The sequence below is a fragment of the Aquarana catesbeiana genome, linkage group LG08 (assembly GCF_042186555.1).
Source record: "Aquarana catesbeiana isolate 2022-GZ linkage group LG08, ASM4218655v1, whole genome shotgun sequence".
In the NCBI taxonomy this organism is placed as follows: domain Eukaryota; kingdom Metazoa; phylum Chordata; class Amphibia; order Anura; family Ranidae; genus Aquarana; species Aquarana catesbeiana.
Window position 1 is genome coordinate 32,801,076 of NC_133331.1, and position 20,809 is coordinate 32,821,884.

Below are 20,809 nucleotides of genomic sequence, written 5' to 3' on the forward strand. Positions count from 1 at the left end.
AGCCACTCCTCTTCACTGCACTCGCCTGTTGCTCTGTCCATCTCTCAGAGTCTTGATCTAAACCTTGTGTAAGCCATGTGTTACAGTGTGTTGAAACCAGGGTCACTGATAGGTTGGGACCACCGGTCCTCTTGTAGGGGGCCCGAGAACACAGGGGGGGCCCACACAGGGAGGGGGATTAGTGAAGGTCGATAATTGCAAAACTCTTCCTCCAGCAGCAGAAAGCTGGTCTCTCTTTCCCTCTCCCTGCTGCCAGCTTTTATCTGCTGAGAAAGAGACAGTTGTCCCTCTCTAATCCCCCCTCCTTGTGCTGGCTCTAATGTTAGCTCTGCTCCTGAGTTTGTTATCTCTGTAACTTTGTTTCTCTCCCTCTGTCTGTCTGATCCTAGAGCTCCAACTGCCCAGCCTGTATATTTTTTTCATCTCACATTCATTTTTATTTATTAACTCAGTTTTACATTTTAGATTTAGCAGGAATTCTGTAAGTTATATTGTATTTGTGTCTGCTGATAATAATTTTATTGTATTTTTAGAGACATTTTCTTGGGAGGGGGGGGGGGGGGGGTAGTCTGTACAGGGGCCCTGCGATTTCTATCAGCAGCCCTGGTTGTAGCTTACAAAAGACTGATAATTTGCTCTCCTCCTCCACATGACAGTTTCTGGGTCTGTTGATTGCCTACTCAGGCACTGCATTCTGGGAGGAAGGGGGAGGAGCCACATACTCCCCCATACTTGGAAGTACTGGGCATTTCCAAGGGCTCCAGCATACAAATGAGTGAGTACCAGGGATTTGGGTTATGCATTGTTCTAAACTGGCAAAGTGACAGATTTTATTTTCGGTAAGCTCCATCGCTTGTCCAACTACGTCCAACATCTCCGGGGAAAACAAAACCTCAAACCTGGAAATAAGACAAGCGGAAATGGTTGTATTTTTATATTCCACGTATATCTCTTTTTACATAAGCAGCATAGCAGAAGAGAAGATATTGTACTTGCTGACCTCTATACTGCTTGCTGGAAACTGTACCGGCGTATTTTCTTGCAAACCATTTATGTTGACTCTTAAATTCCTTAAAGCAATCCATGTATACACACTCAGTAATCTTCCTTTCAATGGATAAAATTCCCTTGTCATCCGACACTTAGGAGAACAAAGACCCGACTCCCACCTGCCACAGACAGGTCAGAGAGAATTCTGTCACAGACGACGGGGATTTCGCTCCCAGCATTTCCAGATGGGTGAATCGAGACAGCGCTGGCTGTGACGTGATGCCAACAGACAATCTTAACTTCCACAATAGAACAAATAGACGTGCAAGCAAGTGGCTCATTATCAACTTAAAGGGAAAGTACAGTGAATGTCCATGGAGCAGATATTTGAAGATAATATGATGGTGTTTACCTTACAGTCCAACACTAGGCTCAACACCCCTCAAGAGGATCCCCCTTGAGCCCCACCACATTATTTTATGTTTTCAGTTTGTGTATTTACCTTTTGCAGAGACCTTGCCCTAAGCTGAAGTGTCCACAAAAAAAAGTGTGTGTTTTGTAGCTAGGCCGTAACCAGCCTCTTCAACTCTGTTTACAATTTTATGGACTCTTCTGATTCTCCTAAACTCAATGAATTGTTTGCTTCTGTCTGTTACTGTTGAGGAGGTTCAAGCCATTGGTGTGGGAAGGACAATCACTGATTTATGAATATTTGCCTTACCTAGCCGATAAATATAATTAGATATTACAATTTATAGGTAATAACACCAGGACTTGTTGATCCAGGGAATATCCGATTGCCTTCTGGGGGATCAAGAAGGAATTTCTTTTTCCCCCACTAGAGCAAATTGGACCATGCTTCATAGAGGTTTTATACCTTCCTCTGGACTAACTGTGGGTTTAAAATTTTGTATATGGAGGTCTTCCATTTTCTTTATTTGTCTCTATTAGATGGAATTATGTCTTTTTTTCAGCCTAACTAACCATGTAACTAGGTAACCAATTCCTTTGGTCAGAGGTATGGTTTGAAGCACTTTTCCAGAGTTTTCTTCACCTCTTGGGTTTCTGCCTTAAGAGTGATCTATACTTGGGCCTTGTCTCAACTAGGGGCAAGTGCTGGAGGTCCCAGAACGTCAGCCATCTTCTGAGGTGTATAGCTGGAGGGAGCTGGGATAAAAGCCTGGAAGCAGCATCTGTAAAGAACATTTATGTTGAAGAGCGTCATAGAGGAGCTGGTTAGAAGCTACTGCTGGACATTGTAAGGAGGATTTATTGCCCGACAAATCAATGTATCTTTAACTGCTATCAGAGGGTCAAGGGCCAAATTAATTCCAACTAAGAAAGACTGTGATATCCCTTACAGGGTCATAGATCTGTCTGGTGTCTGTCACAGGACCAGCAATTACCAAGATGCTGTACCTAAATGGCCTACTGCTACTTCCTTCCTACCTCTCCTATTTTTGTGTTCTGTTTGGCTATCCTGCACCCCTAAACTCTCTCCTAGAATTCAGTTCAGCAATAAAAGGCAAAAGACTAAAGTGACTGGTGCCTAACTTATTTTTCTCCCCAACAAACACCAAGAACCAGAACTTGTGATGGAAATGTTACCCTGTCACACTACTGAGGGGGTCTTTCCATATCACACCAGGAGGAGCAGTGCTAAATTCAGATGGTCCTCTTTTGTCTTTCCCAGGTGGAGGGTGGTCCTCAAAAATGCAGAGAGCAAAGCTGGTGTGATGATGTCAATGCCGGTTTCTGCATCAATTCACTTTGACTGCAGGTCCATGATGCTCTGCACTCAGTATGTCCTCCTAACCTTCCAGGTTCTATGATGCTAAGGAGAAGTACTGTGGCTGACATCACTGGATTGCTGGTGAATATTGTAGCCAGAGCTACATTTTTAAAATGTCAGCCCTCAGTATTTTTGATGCAACTGTTTTAATAATTTCCTCTTGTTACTCAAGATACTTTGTGCTGGGACGAGACAACGCTGTCTTTTTATTTTTTTAGTGTGATGGTGTTTTTTTATGCTTTTTTTTTATATGACTATTTTTTACATTTCAATATTTCTCTCATTAAAAGCCTTTACATTTACAGTTACATTTAGTAACTACCTTTTGGGCTTCTGTTTTCCAGGGTTTTTGTTAATACTTTGTGCTGGGGAAGCCTCTTGTGATCTGCATAGGCTACCAATGCACATTTCAGGAGAAGCAGCTGCATAAAGTACAATATATATATAAAATTGATTTTTGGTCCTTTTTAAAAGATTTTGCACTGTAAAAACTTCAGTACTTCTCCTCCTGTTTTCTCGGTTTGCAACTTAATCCTTGTTTTATTGTGCCAAGGTCAATATATGCATGTATTTTAAAGCCCCCTTAGACATGTAGTTAATTGTGTGTGAACAATGTCTTTGAACAGCCAACTAGAAAAATATTGCTCAGTAGAGTCATTGTTCCTAAATACATCTAGCAGCATATTGTTCCCTGCAGCTAGGATAGGCTGCTCAGACACGGATCTCATTTTCAGATTTGATGAAGATTCGGTGATAATGCAAATTCTTCACATTCTTAGTCTAATTTATAATAAAAATTGATGGGAGTAACATAATTATTATAATTGGTACTTTAATGGATATATGCTAGTTGGGTGTTCTTTCTGATCATTTGAAAACTGAACAGTTGCAGATATACAGTATTTTAGTTTGTGATTGCTGTGCATGCCAAACAAATATTCGCCAACTAATAACCATAGTTCTAATTAGTCATATGGAAGGACTGGTTAGATCTGAAGGTACCACATCCAGCGTCGGTTGCTAGGGAACAACCCATGTACTGCCAGCTACTCCCCCTCCACCCTCACTGAGAGCTCTCTGCTCCTCTTCTATGCAATGATTTTCTGGTGGCACCATGGCGCCCTTTTTGAGCATCACAAGCCCAGGGTTCTAGCTTGTGATGGCATCCTGCTGCCTGGCTGCTTGTTTCTGATTATCTCATCCTTTGCTTTGCATCCTTTGCTTTGCTTTACCCTTTGTCTGGACAAGGATTACATCTCCGACTTCAGCCTGCTCTGACCCTTGCCTGAATAGCAGATTATGCTACTGAATGCAATCTGCCCTGACCCTGGACAACAGACTATGCTACTGTCTCCTGCCTTCTCAAACTACTGCTAGCTTGGTGTCCATCCAGCCACTTGCCTTGGTTGCACCTGCACTCAGCACCTGCTTTTTTCACCACCATCTTCACATCATCTGTAATCATTATTGGGTAGACTCTCTGTTCTGCACCTTTTGCACCATACGTTCTGGGGGCATCCAAGTGCTGGTAGGCGTAGTTGCCTTAAGAGTAGGGATGATCCGAACACCCCCCGGTTCGGTTCGCACCAGAACTTGTGACAAAAATTAGTGCGAACATGCGAAAACCGTTAAAGTCTATAGGACAAAAGTGCTCATTTTAAAGGCTTATATGCAAGTTATTGCCATAAAAAGTGTTTGGGGACCCGGGTCCTGCCCCAGGGGAGATGGATCAATGCAAACAAAAAGTTTTTAAAACTACTGTGTTTTTCAGGAGCAGTGATTTTAATAATGGTTAAAGTGAAACAATAAAAATGAAATATTCCTTTAATTACCGTGCCTGGGAGTCCCCTTAGTCTGCCTGTAAAGTAGTGCATTTTCCCCATGTTTAGAAAAGTACCGCAGCAAAATGACATTTCTAAGGGAAAAAATTTAATTTAAAATTGCCCACGGCTGTAATGTATTGCCAGATCCTGGCAATATACATTAAAAATAATTTTAAAAAACAGCGTGGGTCCCCCCCCCCCAGTCAATACCAGGCCCTTCGGGTCTGGTATGAATATTAAGATGAACGCCACGCCAATTTTTCTTTAAAAATTGGCATGCCCCCCCCCTCCCCAAAACAATACCAGACCCAAAGGGCCTGGTATGGACAGGGGAACCATGCCGTTTTTTTCTTAATTCTGTCAGAGGGCTCCCCTTAACCACTTCAATACACTATATTATATATTGTACACTGCACTATATACCCTGCACTGTAATATATATACCGTATTTATCGATGTATAACACGCACAGGTGTATAACACGCACCCCAATTTTTGGGAGGGAAGTTTAAGGAGAAAAAACTTACATTTTAAATAAAGAACTTTGAAGCAAAATTAGGGTCACAGCTCATCAATGGACCCAGCTCAGTGCCCATCTGCAGCCATTAAATTGACCAACAATGCAGCCTGTTCAGTGCCCATCTGCAGCCTCGCCTTTCCCATCATTGCAGCCTCGCCAGTGTTGGATTATCCCTGCTGTCTTCAATGGAAGAGGAGGAGCGAGCGCCGCTGAATTACACAGATACGCATTCTCCTGTGTACCCGACGCTCCGTCACTCACAGCCACGCCTCCTGGCCCTGCTCATATGATAGACAGAACAGTGGCCCAATGCGGGGCCAGGAGGCGTGGCTGTGAGTGACGGAGCGCCATTACACGGCTCTATGTAATTCAGCGGCGCTCGCTCCTCTTCCCTCAGAGACAGCAGGGATCGGTGTATAACATGCACCCACAATTTTCCCCTGATTTTAAGGGGAAAAAAGTGCGTGTTATATGCCGATAAATACGGTACTACACTGAGTGCACTATATACTCTGAACTGCAATATTTATACTATACGGACTGCACTATATACACTTGACTGCAGTATATATACTATACAGACTGCACTATATACTCTGCTGAAAAATTGGGCCTTAGGTGTTAGTGGTGGCAGAACACGGTAGCCCCTCACAGTTACTCTTATTGGGTGCAGAAACGGTCCCTGCTGTTAAATATTACTTCAGAGGCTGCTTGCCCTCTTTTAGTGGCCTGTGAGCGTCTGCCTCTCCTTGGAGGCCTTCTGGACATGATGGGTAATTTTTTTTTAATTTTAACACCGCACTGTGTATTATATACTGTGTACACCGCCTGCACTGTCTTAGAAACTGTACACCGCTGAATGCACTGTATATATAGGCTACGCTGAATGCAAAGTATATATATATATATATATATATATATATATACACACACACTATATATATATATATATATATATATATATATATATATATCAAATACACTGCTTGTACTGACTGAATATAGAGTTTACACTGTATATATAGGCTACGCTGAACGCAGAACGCTGAACGTATTGTATATATATATATATATATATATAGTCTGCATTCATCGTACCCCATCATTGGTGTCAGTGGGAGAAATGGTGACCCTTCATTGGTGTCAGTGGGAGGAATGGTGACCCATCATTGGTGTCACTGGGAGAAATGGTGACCCTTCATTGGTGTCAGTGGGAGGAATGGTGACCCATCATTGGTGTCAGTGGGAGAAATGGTGACCCTTCATTGGTGTCAGTGGGAGGAATGGTGACCCTTCATTGGTGTCAGTGGGAGGAATGGTGACCCATCATTGGTGTCAGTGGGAGGAATGGTGACCCTTCATTGGTGTCAGTGGGAGGAATGGTGACCCATCATTGGTGTCAGTGGGAGAAATGGTGACCCATCATTGGTGTCAGTGGGAGAAATGGTGACCCTTCATTGGTGTCAGTGGGAGAAATGATGACCCTTCATTGGTGTCAGTGGGAGGAATGGTACTCCATCATTGCTGTCAGTGGGAGGAATGGTACTCCATCATTGCTGTCAGTGGGAGGAATGGTACTGGTTATGGTTAAAGGCAAGCAAAGGGCCACATTCTGCCCCTGAGCCGCAGTTTGGAGACCACTACCTTAGTGGATACACACTAATGTACAACTGACTTCCATCTGCTTTCTGCAGGCCAGTGGTCATTTAAGCGCAAGGTTCGTAAAGGATTACAAAGTGATCACCTCTAAACATGCGACCAATGCTCTTTAGTATTAAGCACTGTGACATGGGCAGCTGGGTAAGGACAGGCAGTACCAAGGAACCAGATCCCAATATCAATAAACTACTAAATAATTAGATTCTATTTGGTATACAAAACTGCATCCACAATACAAGAGGTGCATGGCACACATTACAGTTTATAACAGGCCAATCTGCTCGAAAGTAATAATGAAATTCTAGGTGGAACTCAGTGGCCCAAGTAGCTTTCTACATGCATTAGATACTCCAGCAGTATGACCTAAAAGCTTTAGATGTTCCTGCCCACCTTCTCCTGTTTAATTTCTCAATATAATATCAAATAAAAAACAGTGGGAATCCTTCACAAGCCCAGATTTCATTCCAACAGAGCCCCTGGGTATGTAAGAAATTGCCTGGTGGTTTGACTTTCAACCAAAAGCCAATATATCAGTTTTGTGTGGCCTGACCCTTTAATTTAAAAATATGTAAGGATTCATATACATGTACCCAAAAGTCCTATGCAATGATGTACTCTGAAGAACACTCAAATCTTAAACTGCAGATCATGTTGGATCATACTGCCCTCTTGTGGTTATACTAAGTTAAAGCATGAGGTCTAGATTATTAAAGAGAAACTTCAGTATTTTTTTCATCTTTCCATCTATTAAATCTTCTGCTTTTGTTGTTTTAACTTTGGATAGCAAAACATTTTTTTCTGCCAGTAAATCCCTTATACAGCCCACTTCCTGTTTCTTGTCTGGTCATTAGCCTAGGCTTTTGACATCATGCACAGCTCTCTCTCACTCTTGTGAGAGTTTGCCAGGAAGGGAGGGGGATGAGTCATTAGAGGGCCAATGAGAGCGGCAGAGCTGGAGGTGTGTGTCTGTAAATCCAGGAAGTGAACAGGCAGCAGCTTCAGCTGCCCACAGTTATAATGGCTGCTGCCATACTCAGTGGAGGGAGATTTCTGCAGCATATTTGGCAAGTATCACAGTATATATAAAATAATATGCAAAGTGGTTGGAGAGAAGCTTCAGAATGGCAAAGATGTTTTTATTACAAATTATGTGAGCCGACTGCAGTTCCTCTTTAAGTTTGTGCTATGCAACTGCAAATTTTAAAAAACAAACAACTAGAACTTTCGGGTTTGATAAGTTGTAAGCAGAAATCAAGCTGCTCAAACAGATTACAATGTGATTCTACAATCTCCTTTGGATAAAAAAAGCAACTGTGTGGTGCAGGGCCATAACTATGTGTAATGGGACTAATAGCAAAACCATTAGGCCCCGTTTAGATCGATGTGCTTACATTAATGCAGGTTGAAATGCATGTCAGCATAATGCAGAGCAATACATACATATTCATTTTTAATAGGACTCCAATATACCAAACCAGTGGAATCCCAATCCACCTGCATTACAGAGCACCATAATGTTTGCTGGTTTGGTAAAGAACTACCATGTGTTGTAGTGCACTCTGCTGGGATATGGTGCAAGTTCATTTCTAGGTACATTGTGATGAGCTGGCAGCCCACTGAAAGAATGGGCCGGCCTAATGCAATGCACATTAATGAGCAATATAACCTTGATGTGCAGTGCAGGTTGCCGTATGTGTGTTACCACGTTGAATAGGATCATACAGGTGGGGAAGGGCCCTTTGTATTTCTAATATTTCTAATATTAACTGCAATTACTGTAGTGAGACAAAATACATATATATATATATATATATATATATAGACACACTATTTTGTGTAGAAGTTGCCCCACTATTCGCTATTGTGACACAACTGGGTGGCCTTGCAATGCAGTGCTCTGTGCCCCCCGAGCACACCCTTTTTTGAAGCCTATTAGAACCTCTGGCTCTAATCACATGCTAAACCCCTCCCCCCTCATTGGAATCCATGGTTCCATGGACGCATGGAGAGGGGAGCGGCGCCCGTGGTCCCCTAATGGACGGGCCGCCACTGGTCGCCACCATTTCTAAGGACTGATAAACTCCAATTTATAATATTTTTGTTCTTGGGTTCGGATATCATTTAAAAATGCATGCTGGTGACTGGTTTGGTACACCTGGCACCTACGCTATTTGTTCTTCAACGTTGGTATGTATGGTAATCAAAACCGTTCCGTTTAAATCTGCTAAATACAATTTTAATCTGCTAAATGCTAAAGGTGCATCAAACCAAAACTTTTGCAAAGTTTTACAGTTGGTTTTTAGAAAGCAGCCACAACCAAGTAGAAAAACTTGTCCTCTGCCAGCATGCTGCAGAGAAAAGCGCCAGCTCTCTGCCTGGAAGTAGTTGCCTTTATTTAAAGGTTAGACATGCCCCTTGCTAAGTTAGACCTATAAACATTGCTATTTGGAGAGCTCCAGCTTTGACTCATCAGGGGGATGACAGATCTCTTTAGAGAAGGTTCTTCTCTGCAGCATCCTGGCAAGGGACAGGCCTTTCTACTCCATTGTTCCTTTATATAGAAAATAAAGTGTGATACTTTGCACAGCTTTTGTGTCGATGCACATGGAAAACATTTAGCCAATTTAAGCTGAAAATTCAATTGGGCTTTAAAGCCCAAATCCAGGAAAATAAAAAAACTACCCCCACCCCTTACACTGCAAGGGTTAATTGCTTGTTATGTCTAGGGAAGAGACTTATCTGATTCCTAGCTCTGATGGTGTTCTCCTCCTCTGCCCAAAGCTCTGGTCTGTAGGCAAAGCCTTGGTGTCATCACATACAATACAGGGACATTAACGCTTTATGGTACGCTGAGGAGGCTCGAGTGCAAATGTAGCTGGTCACAGCTAAGAGAGCAGCTTCGGGGGGGGGGGGGCTCCTTAAAGTGGTTGTAAACTCTGTTACACCACTTTTACCTACAGATAAGCCTATAATAAGACTTACCTGTAGGTACCATGAATATCTCCTAAACTAGCACAGTTTAGGAGATGTTCAGTATATGCGCTGTTGCCGACCTCATCGGCGCATGCGCACTGAAGAAACGGCTGCTGGTGCAGTTTCTTCAGAACTCATGCCATGGCCGGTGGCTCCCACGTGCATGCGCAGGAGTGACATCATCGTGGCTCCGGCCAATTACAGTGCCAGAGCTGCGAACCTGGAAGTAACTCTGGTGGAAGAGTGCCGACGCCGATTCAGGGCATCATTCTGAGGTAAATGTTTCATAATACGCTAGTATGCAATGCATACTAGCGCATTATGCCTTTGTCTTGCAGGGGTTTTTTTTTCTGACCCTGGTGTTGATTCTGATGTGTGATTTTATCTCATTATAGAATACTATATAGGAGTACTACTCTGCATGGAATGCCCCTGAAGAAAGGACTCTACATAGGTCCAGAAACGCATTGGGCTTAACATTGAAGGATTTGCATTCACATGGTATATAATTCTGTTCTTGTCTTTTTTATGCAATTGATTATGGTGATGTATGCACCACATATGTTATATAATTAATACATTTCTATCTTCTATAATATTATTTTGTTGATCGGTTGCCCCTAAAGTCCCCTAGTATTCTTATGGGGATTACTTCCTGTATATGATTTTTTTTTTTCAGAAGTTTACAACCAGCATACAAAGTGATATGGTCCAGAAGTATTTAGACAGAATAAAGGTGGATAAAGCACTTGGACCAGATGGCATCCACCCACGGATCCTAAAAGAACCAAGCTTTGTCATTTCAAGGCCATTGTTTCTCATTTTTAGGGACTCGTTAATGACTGGAATGGTACCACTGGATTGGCGCAGGGTCAATGTGGTGCCCATATTTAAAAAGGATCAAAGTCTTTGCCATGTAACTATAGACCTGTTAGTTTAACTTCTATAGTCGAGAAGATACTAGAGAGTTTAATAAAAGACCACATAGACGAGTTCTTGCTGGAACAAAATATTTTAAGCAACAGACAGCAAGGATTCATGAAAGACAGAAGTTGTCAAACAAACCTGATTTCTTTTTATGAGGAGGTGAGTAAAACCCTGGACAGAGGGGTGGCTGTGGACGTCGTATACTTGGATTTTGCAAAAGCATTTGACACAGTTCCCCACACATGGCTAATGTGTAAGGTAAAGTCTACAGGCTTGGCAAGATCAATTTGTAAATGGCTGGCTAAAAGACCAAATTCAGAGAGTAGTGGTCAATGATTCTTACTCTGAATGGTCTAAGGTTATCAGTGGTGTACACCAAGGTTCAGTGTTGGGACCCTTACTTTTTAATATCTTTATAAATGATATTGGGTCTGGGATTAAAAGTACTGTTTCTGTCTTTGCAGATGACACCAAGATATGCAATGGAATAACGTCCTTACAGGATGTCTCCAATTTACAAGCCAACCTCAATGCACTGTCTAATTGGGCAACTAAGTGGCAAATAATGAGGTTTAATGATGATAAATGTAAAGTTCTGCACTTGGAGGCTAAGAATATCCATGCATCATACATACTCAGGGGAGTACAACTGGGGGGATCCATAGTGGAGAAGGATCTGGTTTTAGTAGATCATAAACTCAATAATAACCTGCAATGCCAAGCTGCGGTTTCCAAAGTGAGCAAAGTCCTTTCTTGTATTAAGAGAGATATGGACTCCAGAGAGAGAGAGAGAGAGATGTCATTTTAAATAAGTACATAGTTAGTCAGGTTGAAAACAAGTCCATCAAGTTCAACCAAGAAAAAAATAAAAATACAATCCCATATACCCAAACCTATACCCACAGTTGATCCAGAGGAAGGCAAAATGTTGCCCCTGTACAAATCATTAATAAGACCTCATCTGGAATATGCAGGTCATTTTTAGGCACCAGTTCTCAAAAAGGATATCGGGGAACTGGAGCGAGTGCAGAGAAGGAAAATCAAACTGATAAGAGGCATGGAGGAGCTCCACTATGAGGAAAGATTAGAGGAACTGAATTTATTCCCTCCTGAGAAGAGGAGATTAAGGGGGGATAAGATCAACATGTACAAATACATAAGAGGTCCATATAGTAAACTTGGTGTTGAGTTATTCACTTTACAGTCAACACTGAGGACAGGGGGGCACTCTTTACATCTAGAGGGAAAAAAATCTCCAAATACGGAAAGGTTTCTTCACAGTAAGAGCTGTGAAAATGTTGAATAGACTCCCTTCAGAGACGGTTCTGGCCAGCTCAGTAGATTGCTTTAAGAAAGGCCTGGATTCTTTCCTAAATGTACATAATATAACTGGGTACTGACATTTATAGGTAAAGTTGATCCAGGGAAAATCCGATTGCCTCTTGGGGGATCAGGAAGGATTTTTTTCCCCTGCTGTAGCAAATTGGATCATGCTTTGTTGGGGTTTTTCGCCTTCCTCTGGATCAACTGTAGGTGAAGGATTGTGTATAAGGGATTGTATTTTTATTTGATTTTTTTTTGGTTGAACTGGATGGACTTTTTCCAACCTGACTATGTAACTATGTAACCTCTTTAATCCTCTATCCCTAGACAAAAAGTGAAATTAACCTTTGGGAAAGGGTGCATTACAAGAGTGGATTTTTTTTTCTAGAGTTGGGCTTTAAGAATATTAGAATTAAAGTGTTCTTACCTGTCTTAAATATGCACCTCCTTAAAAACCGTCATAAAACGTCCATTTCCTAAACGTCCTTGTCTTGTGGTTGTGCTGTTCTTTACGACTTTCTGTGTTCTAACAAACTTCATTACATTTGTGTGACATTGTCCCATCATTTCTTGCAGGAAAAAATAAACCTTTTTATTCGTAGCTTGATGCAATGTATTGTACGGAGGTGACTCGTAGTACATTGTTTGTGCTTTCCTTGTTAGATTATATATTTCTCTGTTAAAGCATCTGAAGGATTTTATTTTAAAGTTTGTTAAAATATGAGTTATTCACTCAGCTAAAACAGTGGTGATCCCAGCAAATTGAAGGCCTGGGAGTTGTGACTTTGCAACTTTTGTAGGGTGGAGGGACCATGTGGATGAAGCCGGGGGCTGAGTTCTGTTCTTGTCCCATTGTTCGTACACATGATGCAAATTGATGTAAGAGCTGAACACAAGATAAATGCACTTCTATACAGAAGCAATACACTGCCTGCCTAGCAGGAAATCAGGGTGTCCATTTATCCTGAATCATTAGATCTGTTTTTTCAGTTGAAGTTCTCAGCTTTCGCTGTGTTTTTTTTTTTTTTAATCTTTAGCACACAAATTGCTGTGAGTATCCAGCAAAGCACCACAGAAGTGGAAGTCAGTAAAAAATGTGTTTAAAAGTCTGGTCTTGATATCATACACTTCAGTCCGTCAGTACCATCCAGCCCATTCACAGGCAGCGATATATCATACTGAACCAGGCTACAGCTGACATACATTGGGTGCGCAGAGTGGAGGGGCACAGGAGGGAAGGATAAAGAGAGAAAGAATGAGAGACAAAGAAAAGAAAGAATGAGAGAGAAAGAAAAGAAAAAAAGAGAAAGAAAGAAAGAAAGAAAGAAAGAAAGAAAGAAAGAAAGAAAGAAAGAAAGAAAGAAAGAAAGAAAGAAAGAAAGAAAGAAAGAAAGAAAGAAAAAGAGAAAAAGCAAAAAAGAGACAGAGAGAGAAGAGAAAGAGAGAGGGTGGGGGAGAAAGAGAGAGAGAAATGGAGAGAGAGAGAGAGGGGGGGAGAGAAAGAACGAGAGAGAATGAGAAAGAAGGAGAGGGAAAGAAAGAATAAAATGGACAAAGAGAGAGAGAAAGAGATAGGGAGAGGACGAGACAGACAGAGAGAGGGGGGAGAGGGACAGAGAGGGGGAGGGAAAGGGAGAGGGGGGCAAGAGAGAGAAAGAGAGAGAGTGAGAGAGAAAGAGAGAGGGAGAGGGAAAGAAAGAGAGAGAAAGGGTGAGGGGGAGAGAGGGGGAGAGAGAGAGGGGGAGAGAGAGAGAGAGAGAGAGAGAGAGAGAGAGGGAGGGAGAGAGAGGGGGGAGAGAGAGAGTGAGTGAGAGTGGAGATGGAGGGAAAGGGAGAGGAAGAGTGAGTGAGTGTGAGGGTGAGAAAGAGAGAGAGGGGGGGGAGAGAGAGAGGGAGAGGGGGAGAGTTTGAGAGAGAGGGGGGAGAGAGGGAGTGAAAGGGGAGAGAGGAAGGGGGGAGGGAAAGGGGGAGGGAGAGGGGGGAGAGAGAGAGAAAGAGAGAAAGAGATGGATAGAGAAAGAGAGAGAGAGAGGGGGGGAGAGAAAGAACGAGAGAGAATGAGAAAGAAGGAGAGGGAAAGAAAGAATAAAATGGACAAAGAGAGAGAGAAAGAGATAGGGAGAGGACGAGACAGACAGAGAGAGGGGGGAGAGGGACAGAGAGTGGGAGGGAAAGGGAGAGGGGGGCAAGAGAGAGAAAGAGTGAGAGAGAAAGGGAGAGGGAGAGAAAGAGAGAGAAAGGGTGAGGGTGAGAGAGGGGGAGAGAGAGAGAGAGAGAGAGAGAGGGGGCAAGAGAGGGGATGAGAGTGAGAGAGAGAGGGGGAGAGAAAGAGAGAGGGGGAGAGGGAGAGAGGGGGAGAGAGAGGGGGAGAGAGAGAGAGAGTGAGTGAGAGTGGAGATGGAGGGACAGGGAGAGGAAGAGTGAGTGAGTGTGAGAAAGAGAGAGAGGGGGGGGGAGGGAGAGGGGGAGAGTTTGAGAGAGAAGGGGGGAGAGAGGGAGTGAAAGGGGAGAGAGGAAGGGGGGAGGGAAAGGGGGAGGGAGAGGGGGGAGAGAGAGAGAAAGAGATGGATAGAGAAAGGGAGGGAGCATGAATAAATAGGGAAAGACAGAAAGGAATGGATAGATAAAGAAAGAGAGTTTTTAATAGATAGAGAGAGAGAGAAATAAAGAAAGAACGAGAGAGAAAGAACAAGTGAATGAGAGATAAAGAAAGAATGAAAGAGAACGAAAGAGAGAGAGAAAGTAAGAGAGATAGAGCGAGAGATAGGGGGAGGACGAGACAGACATAGAAAGAGGAAGAAAAGGACAGAGAGAGAGAAGAAGAGAAAGGCAGAGGATGGGGGAGAAAGAGAGGGAGGAAGAGAGAGAGAGAAATGGAGAGAGAGAGAGGAAGAGAGAGGGAAAGAGAATAGGAGAGAGAGAAGGGGAGAGAGAGAATGAATAAATAGAGAAAGATAGAAAGGAATGATAGATAAAGAAAGAGAGTGATGTTTGAATAGATAAAGAGAGAGAGAGAAAGAAAGAGTGAGAAGGGCATAGATAGGGAAAGTAAGACAGAGATAGAGAGAGGAAGAGAGAGAGAAAAGGAAAAAAAAGGAAGGATTGAATTGAGAAAAGAGATGAGGCGGGGAAGGCAGAAGCATAGTGAGAATGATTCGGCATCCAAAGAAGAATTGAGAAAAAAAGTACAAGTGTGGATAGGGTGCATAAAAAGAGAGACATACATATAGACAAAGAGAGGGAGAAGGAGATAATTGAAAGGGATAAAAGAAAGGAAAGGGGCATAAAGAGAGTAATAGAAACCAAGGGAGAGAGAGAGAGAGAAAGATAAAAAGAAACAAGTGAGGAGGACAAAGAGGGAGAGAGACACATTGAGTGAGAAAAAAAAAAGTGTTAAGGAGAGAAAGAAAAGATACAGAAAAGGGAGAAGGTAAAGAGAAGCCATCAAAAAAAGAAAAAGCACGGTGGAAGAGGAGAGACGGAGAAGAGACACAGAGGGAAGAACAATATGAGATAAAGAACACAGAACATTGAATTAAAAAAAGAGAGGGAGGAGCAGAGAAGAGTGAAGAACAGACGACAATAGAAAATTAGTCATGATAAAATAATCATACAAACAATAATTTAAAACAAGCACCACAAATTGAACATTAAAAAAAAAACATTTAATTTAGTTTAGTTAATTAAATTGATATTTACAGCACCTCTTTACATTCAATACAATAAGAGCCATATCTTGATCTCTATGTCTGCTATGAAGCCAATCGTATATGGATTGAAATTCAGCCAGTTCAGCAGGGACGTCCGAATTTGAATCTATGTATGAGCAGGCTGGTTGTACAAAAGTTGGTCTACTGATCAACTTCTGTACAACTGCCCTATCAGATTTTCCCTGCTTGATCAGCGCTGCGGGCTGTAATCTCCAGCATTTGTTTTATTTAGTGTTAGTTGATAAAAAACAAACCCATGATCAATATGCATTTCAAGGAGTTCTTCCATTTTCTGCTCTGAAATTCATAGTTTGTTCCAGTGTCCTTCCCAGACTGAGTCCTGAAATCAATCTGGTAAGCATGGCATTTAAACGTTAGTTTACAAGCATTTGGTAGCATTTAATCTGCCTCTCGGGTACACAGATCTCTATTTTGCTAAGCGCAAATACCTGACGGCAAGTAAATGCTCAGTGTAAAATATGCTATTTACATGTATATGTGTTTAGAAATGTCCTCTAAATGTATATAATCATCTGTATGTAATTGGCTGTGTGAATGAGGCCTAAACAAACAAACAAATAAATAAATAAAGCACAGCATCTCATAGTTAGAAGCTACAATTTGACACTTACCAGGCACGATGTGCAGACCATCTAGGACCATAGGATAAAAGCTAATGAAAAAAATAAAAACAAAAATAAAAACTGGAAAAAGGGGAGAAAAAAAAAAGTTAGAATTTACAACATCTCTTTGTCAGGAAAATATCACAGCAACATTGAAACATTGGATGGAGTCAACATTACACATTGAGACTCTCCTCATTCATAGCAATACATACGTATATTGGAAGTACAGCACAGCTGAGATGTAAAGATGGGTCTACAAAACAACACTTTACCACTAGATTTACGTCTAAGATAAAATAAACCATTGGCCTGAATCAGTTCCATAATGCAACATTCTTTCTATCCACTAAATTATCCTGAATCAGACCACCAATGTAATGAAAGCCTTTCACCTTCCTTTAAAGCATGGATTCCAAACTTCCGAATGCGGCTTTTTGCTTGCCTATATCCGGCCATTGGGACATTGTTCCTCCCACTTCCACTAACATCAACAATGGGCCACTATTCCTCCTACTAATACCAGTGATGTAGAGGCAGCACTATGTAATTTTTTATTCCCACTGACCACCAAGCCTGAGACATTGTTTATTGCCCTGACACTGGGGCATGTTCTACTCCCAATGGCAACAGCTCAGCTACCCCAAAGTCTGAAGGGCAGTAAACTGGTTTACAAAGCTTGGAGACCACTGCTTTAAAGCATAGTGCCCATATTCAGGATGTGACTGTCACATCAAAATCAAAATATTTGTGGGAACCCAGGATAATCATTCTTAGGACTGGTCAAATAAAGGTCACTAAACTCTGATTTTAAAAAAAAAAAATATATATATATATATATATATATATATATATATATATATATATATGTATGCATTCTTAGCTCAGAAATGTCCATTATATTGCTCTCAGTTCCCCCAAATCTCCAATTTGCTTTTTTTTTTTTTTGCTGATGTGACCCAACATGCGCCGTAGGGGACTTGGTATGGTTTGTTATTCAATAACAGACCACACCAGGTCTTCTACTGTGCATGTGCAAGATCGGCACATGTGTTGTATGAGATCGGCATGTGCAAAACAAAGCAAGATCTCGCTGGAAGGCACGGGTCATGTAGCCCTCCCTGGGGGCACCTATAAGGCCCTGGCTATGTTAGCAAAGCCTATTGGAAAACAGGAAGGGCGAGAACAAAATTGGAAGATTAAAAAAAAAAAAAACGACTTATGTGTACAAATTCTTAATGATGTTTAGAGATGAGCATGCAGGGATGCAAGTGATTTAGATTTTTGTGTTTGGGAGCCAAAGGTCCACTTTAAGTGTAAAAAAAAAAATGGTAGGAACAAGAAGCCACCATGCACTGAAGTGATCACTGACATCCTGTTTGATGTAAGAGATATCCATATACATAGTGTATGCAGTCCCTGCCCTAGGACTGCCCCCTTTAACACGTTTCACCCAATATGGCTTAGTCGTAGAGCCCTATTGGGTGAAACGTGTTAAGAGGGGGCAGTCCTTCTGTGGGGATTGCTATTACTATATCTGTGGATGTCTTTTACAATAAAGGGGATGTTAGTGATCTCTTCAGTGTGCGATGGCTTCTTGTTCCTACACTGAGCTTGTGAGTGAGGATGGCTTGGCTTTCCCCCAGCAAACATTGTTCAAGTGGCAGTGGAGAGGAGGTGCTCGGAGTGGAAAGCTACTTGTCAATATCAAGGAAAAAAAAAGTTGGAAACCTTGTAAGTCTCTTCTGCCAAAAAATTCCCTTTCTATCTCTTAACATTTTTTTGTATCCTGCCTGTGGCACATGTGTAGTGCACTGTACACTCTCAGTCCTTTCATAGCATCTGTAAGATAATAAAGCTTGATGTATATGAGGATATTATAACTCCAATTTACATGAGCGGAAATCACACGACCAGTGGCCACTTTATGACCAAGGAAGAAAGACATTGGATTCATAACGAGAAGGAGCTTGGAGCTGTCAGAGGTCAACCCAAAAGAGAAGTCTATCACGCTCCCCCCCGGCCACCAGCACGACAGATCCACTTTTAATGTTATAAAAAATGTATTTGATGACCGGATAATGCGTGCATGTTTGATTGGTATATAATACTATGGGCAGCTTTAGGTGCTTTACTGGTGTCCAGTAATGGTAGTCACTCTTATAGACCATGCCTGGGTCCAACTCCCAGAACACAAAACTATCAGAAGACTCATATCGCACTAACCTTATCAGGCACAGCAGTTGGAGGCATTAGGTGAACTTCACTAGATGTATGAGTTTTTTTACTGGCACTGACCTCCCTATATATTCCTCATCAAAATGTTCCATTCACATACCTAAATATTGCATAAGGGTGCAGTAATTTCTTCAGGAATGAACTTGCCATCCAGCCACCTATATCCTCTATTCCTCTTGGCATTGAATCTCTACCTTCAACGGCCCCTTGTACTGCTCTCCTCATTAGACCCCTCAGTGGCGGCCCCTCCATACGGGGTGCAGGGGCACCGCCCTCCTAATCCATGCGCCCAACCCCTAATCTACTTGCAGGGTGCTGGACGCATGGATTTGAATTTTTTTTTTTTTTAAGCAAGTGATTAAAGCCGGAGGCTCTAATTGGCTTCAAAAGAGGGTGGGCTCTGGGTGCAGAACACTCAGTCACAAAGCAAATTAATATTCTCTATTGTCTTCCTGATTATCCTCCTGGCCAATCAGAAAGCGGGTCCCGAGACTTGATTGGCCAGGGAGTCTTATGACTGGGGGAGGGGGGTGTTGAGGATCGCTGTCTTCTCGTCCATCTCCCGCGCAGAGGGGAGGGGGTGGGGCTATTCACCACCTTCCTGTCCATCTCCCTTGCATGTGGGGGAGGTGTCCTTGGTTTGCCGCGCCCCCCAAAATATTGAGCACCAGCCGCCACTGGCCCTCATAGAATCTTAGAATAACCCCAATCAGAAACTAGTGGTTCTAGCGGTATTGGAAAGAGCAATTACCTGTGTAACCATTCTTAATTTACTTTTAGGGTTTTATATAGCTGTTTGCCCATTGAAACTGCATGGAAATTTGTTCTGTGCAAATGGGGCAAAATCAAATGTTTCCACGCTATAATCTGTGCAGTTCAAATGCGTGAATGTGGAAAATGCTGTATATGACAACTAGATGGTGCTGACTATCATAGCAAAGAAGTATGCCCCTCAGCGCCATCTTTTGGGCATAATGCAGTATTTTCCGCATGCGTACATTCAGATTGCAGGGAATATAACCTGGAAACATTCGATTTTGCCCGTTCACACAGAACAAATTTACAAGCGGTTTTGATAGATGGAGAGTTATGCATTTTTTTTTTTTTTTTATACACACACCTCTTAAATACACAAATCACTTACAAATGAATAACATAGTGTGCATGTGATGAATTCAGCTAATTCATGCAATAATACAATTTGGGGAAGTGAAAAAATACCCTTTGATGATAAATGGTGATGGATTATGCATGGTAATGAAAATAGTTTGTGAGTTAGTCAATTGACCTTATTAATGCCTAAAGTGATACCATAAAAACATACATTACAGCAATCTACATCAGATTTAGAACTAATGAAGGCCATCAAACCTATCAGGATTAGCTGTCATATTCAAACATGTCACTAAACACAACCAGAATCTGACTGGTTGCTATGGAGAGCGTAGGCGCACGTCTTTTCTTCAAGTTCTCATAAATCATCCTGAAGATGTCCTTCCTCAATATGACAAAATAATAGAATTAGTCTGCTAAATTACCTTTTCTTCTAATTCTTTTATCTGTCTTCTCTGGAACTCTAATCTCTCTTCTAGCTCCTTGATTCTCTGAAAGAAAAATATGATCAGTCAGCGCAGCAGAAGATTATTTGGGAAGATGGCTATCAAATTATGTAAAAAAAAATACAAGTGATCTTATTCAGTATGGCAAGGAGAATTGATCAAAGTGAAATAACACAAAGCAATGAATCGGAAATCAAACATCCAAAAAAGTCATCGCTAATTCAATATATCATGTAATAGCAGCTTGCAATAAGGACTGAGCTATACCGTACATATACAGTATCTCACAAAAGTGAGTACTCCCCTCATATTTTTGTAAATATTTTATTCTATCTTTTCATGTGACAACACTGAAGAAATGACACTTTGCTACAATGTAAAGTAGTGATTGTACAGCTTGTATAACAGTGTAAATTTGCTGTCCCCTCAAAATAACTCAATACACAGCCATTCATGTCTAAACCGCTGGCAGCAAAGGTGAGTACACCCCTAAGTGAAAATGTCCAAATTGGGCCCAAAGTCTCAATATTTTGTGTGGCCACCATTATTTTCCAGCACTGCCTTAACCCTCTTGGGCATGGAGTTCACCAGAGCTTCACAGGTTGCCACTGGAGTCCTCTTCCACTCCTCCATGACGACATCACAGAGCTGGTGGATGTTAGAGACCTTGCG

General features: G+C 41.9%; 1 protein-coding gene across 7 annotated transcripts in view; it reads right to left on the bottom strand.

Annotated features, from left to right (window-relative positions):
- The window catches only part of JAKMIP3 (Janus kinase and microtubule interacting protein 3), a 278,385-nt gene that overhangs the window by 28,641 nt on the left and 228,935 nt on the right, over window positions 1-20,809 (bottom strand). For 6 of the 7 annotated variants that reach the window (XM_073595683.1, XM_073595682.1, XM_073595684.1 and 3 more), the window contains 3 exons: window positions 20,117-20,182; window positions 16,350-16,421; window positions 12,435-13,201 (listed from right to left, as the gene is read on the bottom strand). In XM_073595683.1, the coding sequence (XP_073451784.1) occupies window positions 16,371-16,421; window positions 20,117-20,182 (117 nt within the window). In that variant the 3' untranslated portion in view covers window positions 12,435-13,201; window positions 16,350-16,370. Of the gene's footprint in view, window positions 1-12,097; window positions 13,202-16,349; window positions 16,422-20,116; window positions 20,183-20,809 lie in introns of those variants that run through there. The other variant, XM_073595681.1, reaches the window with a different exon arrangement.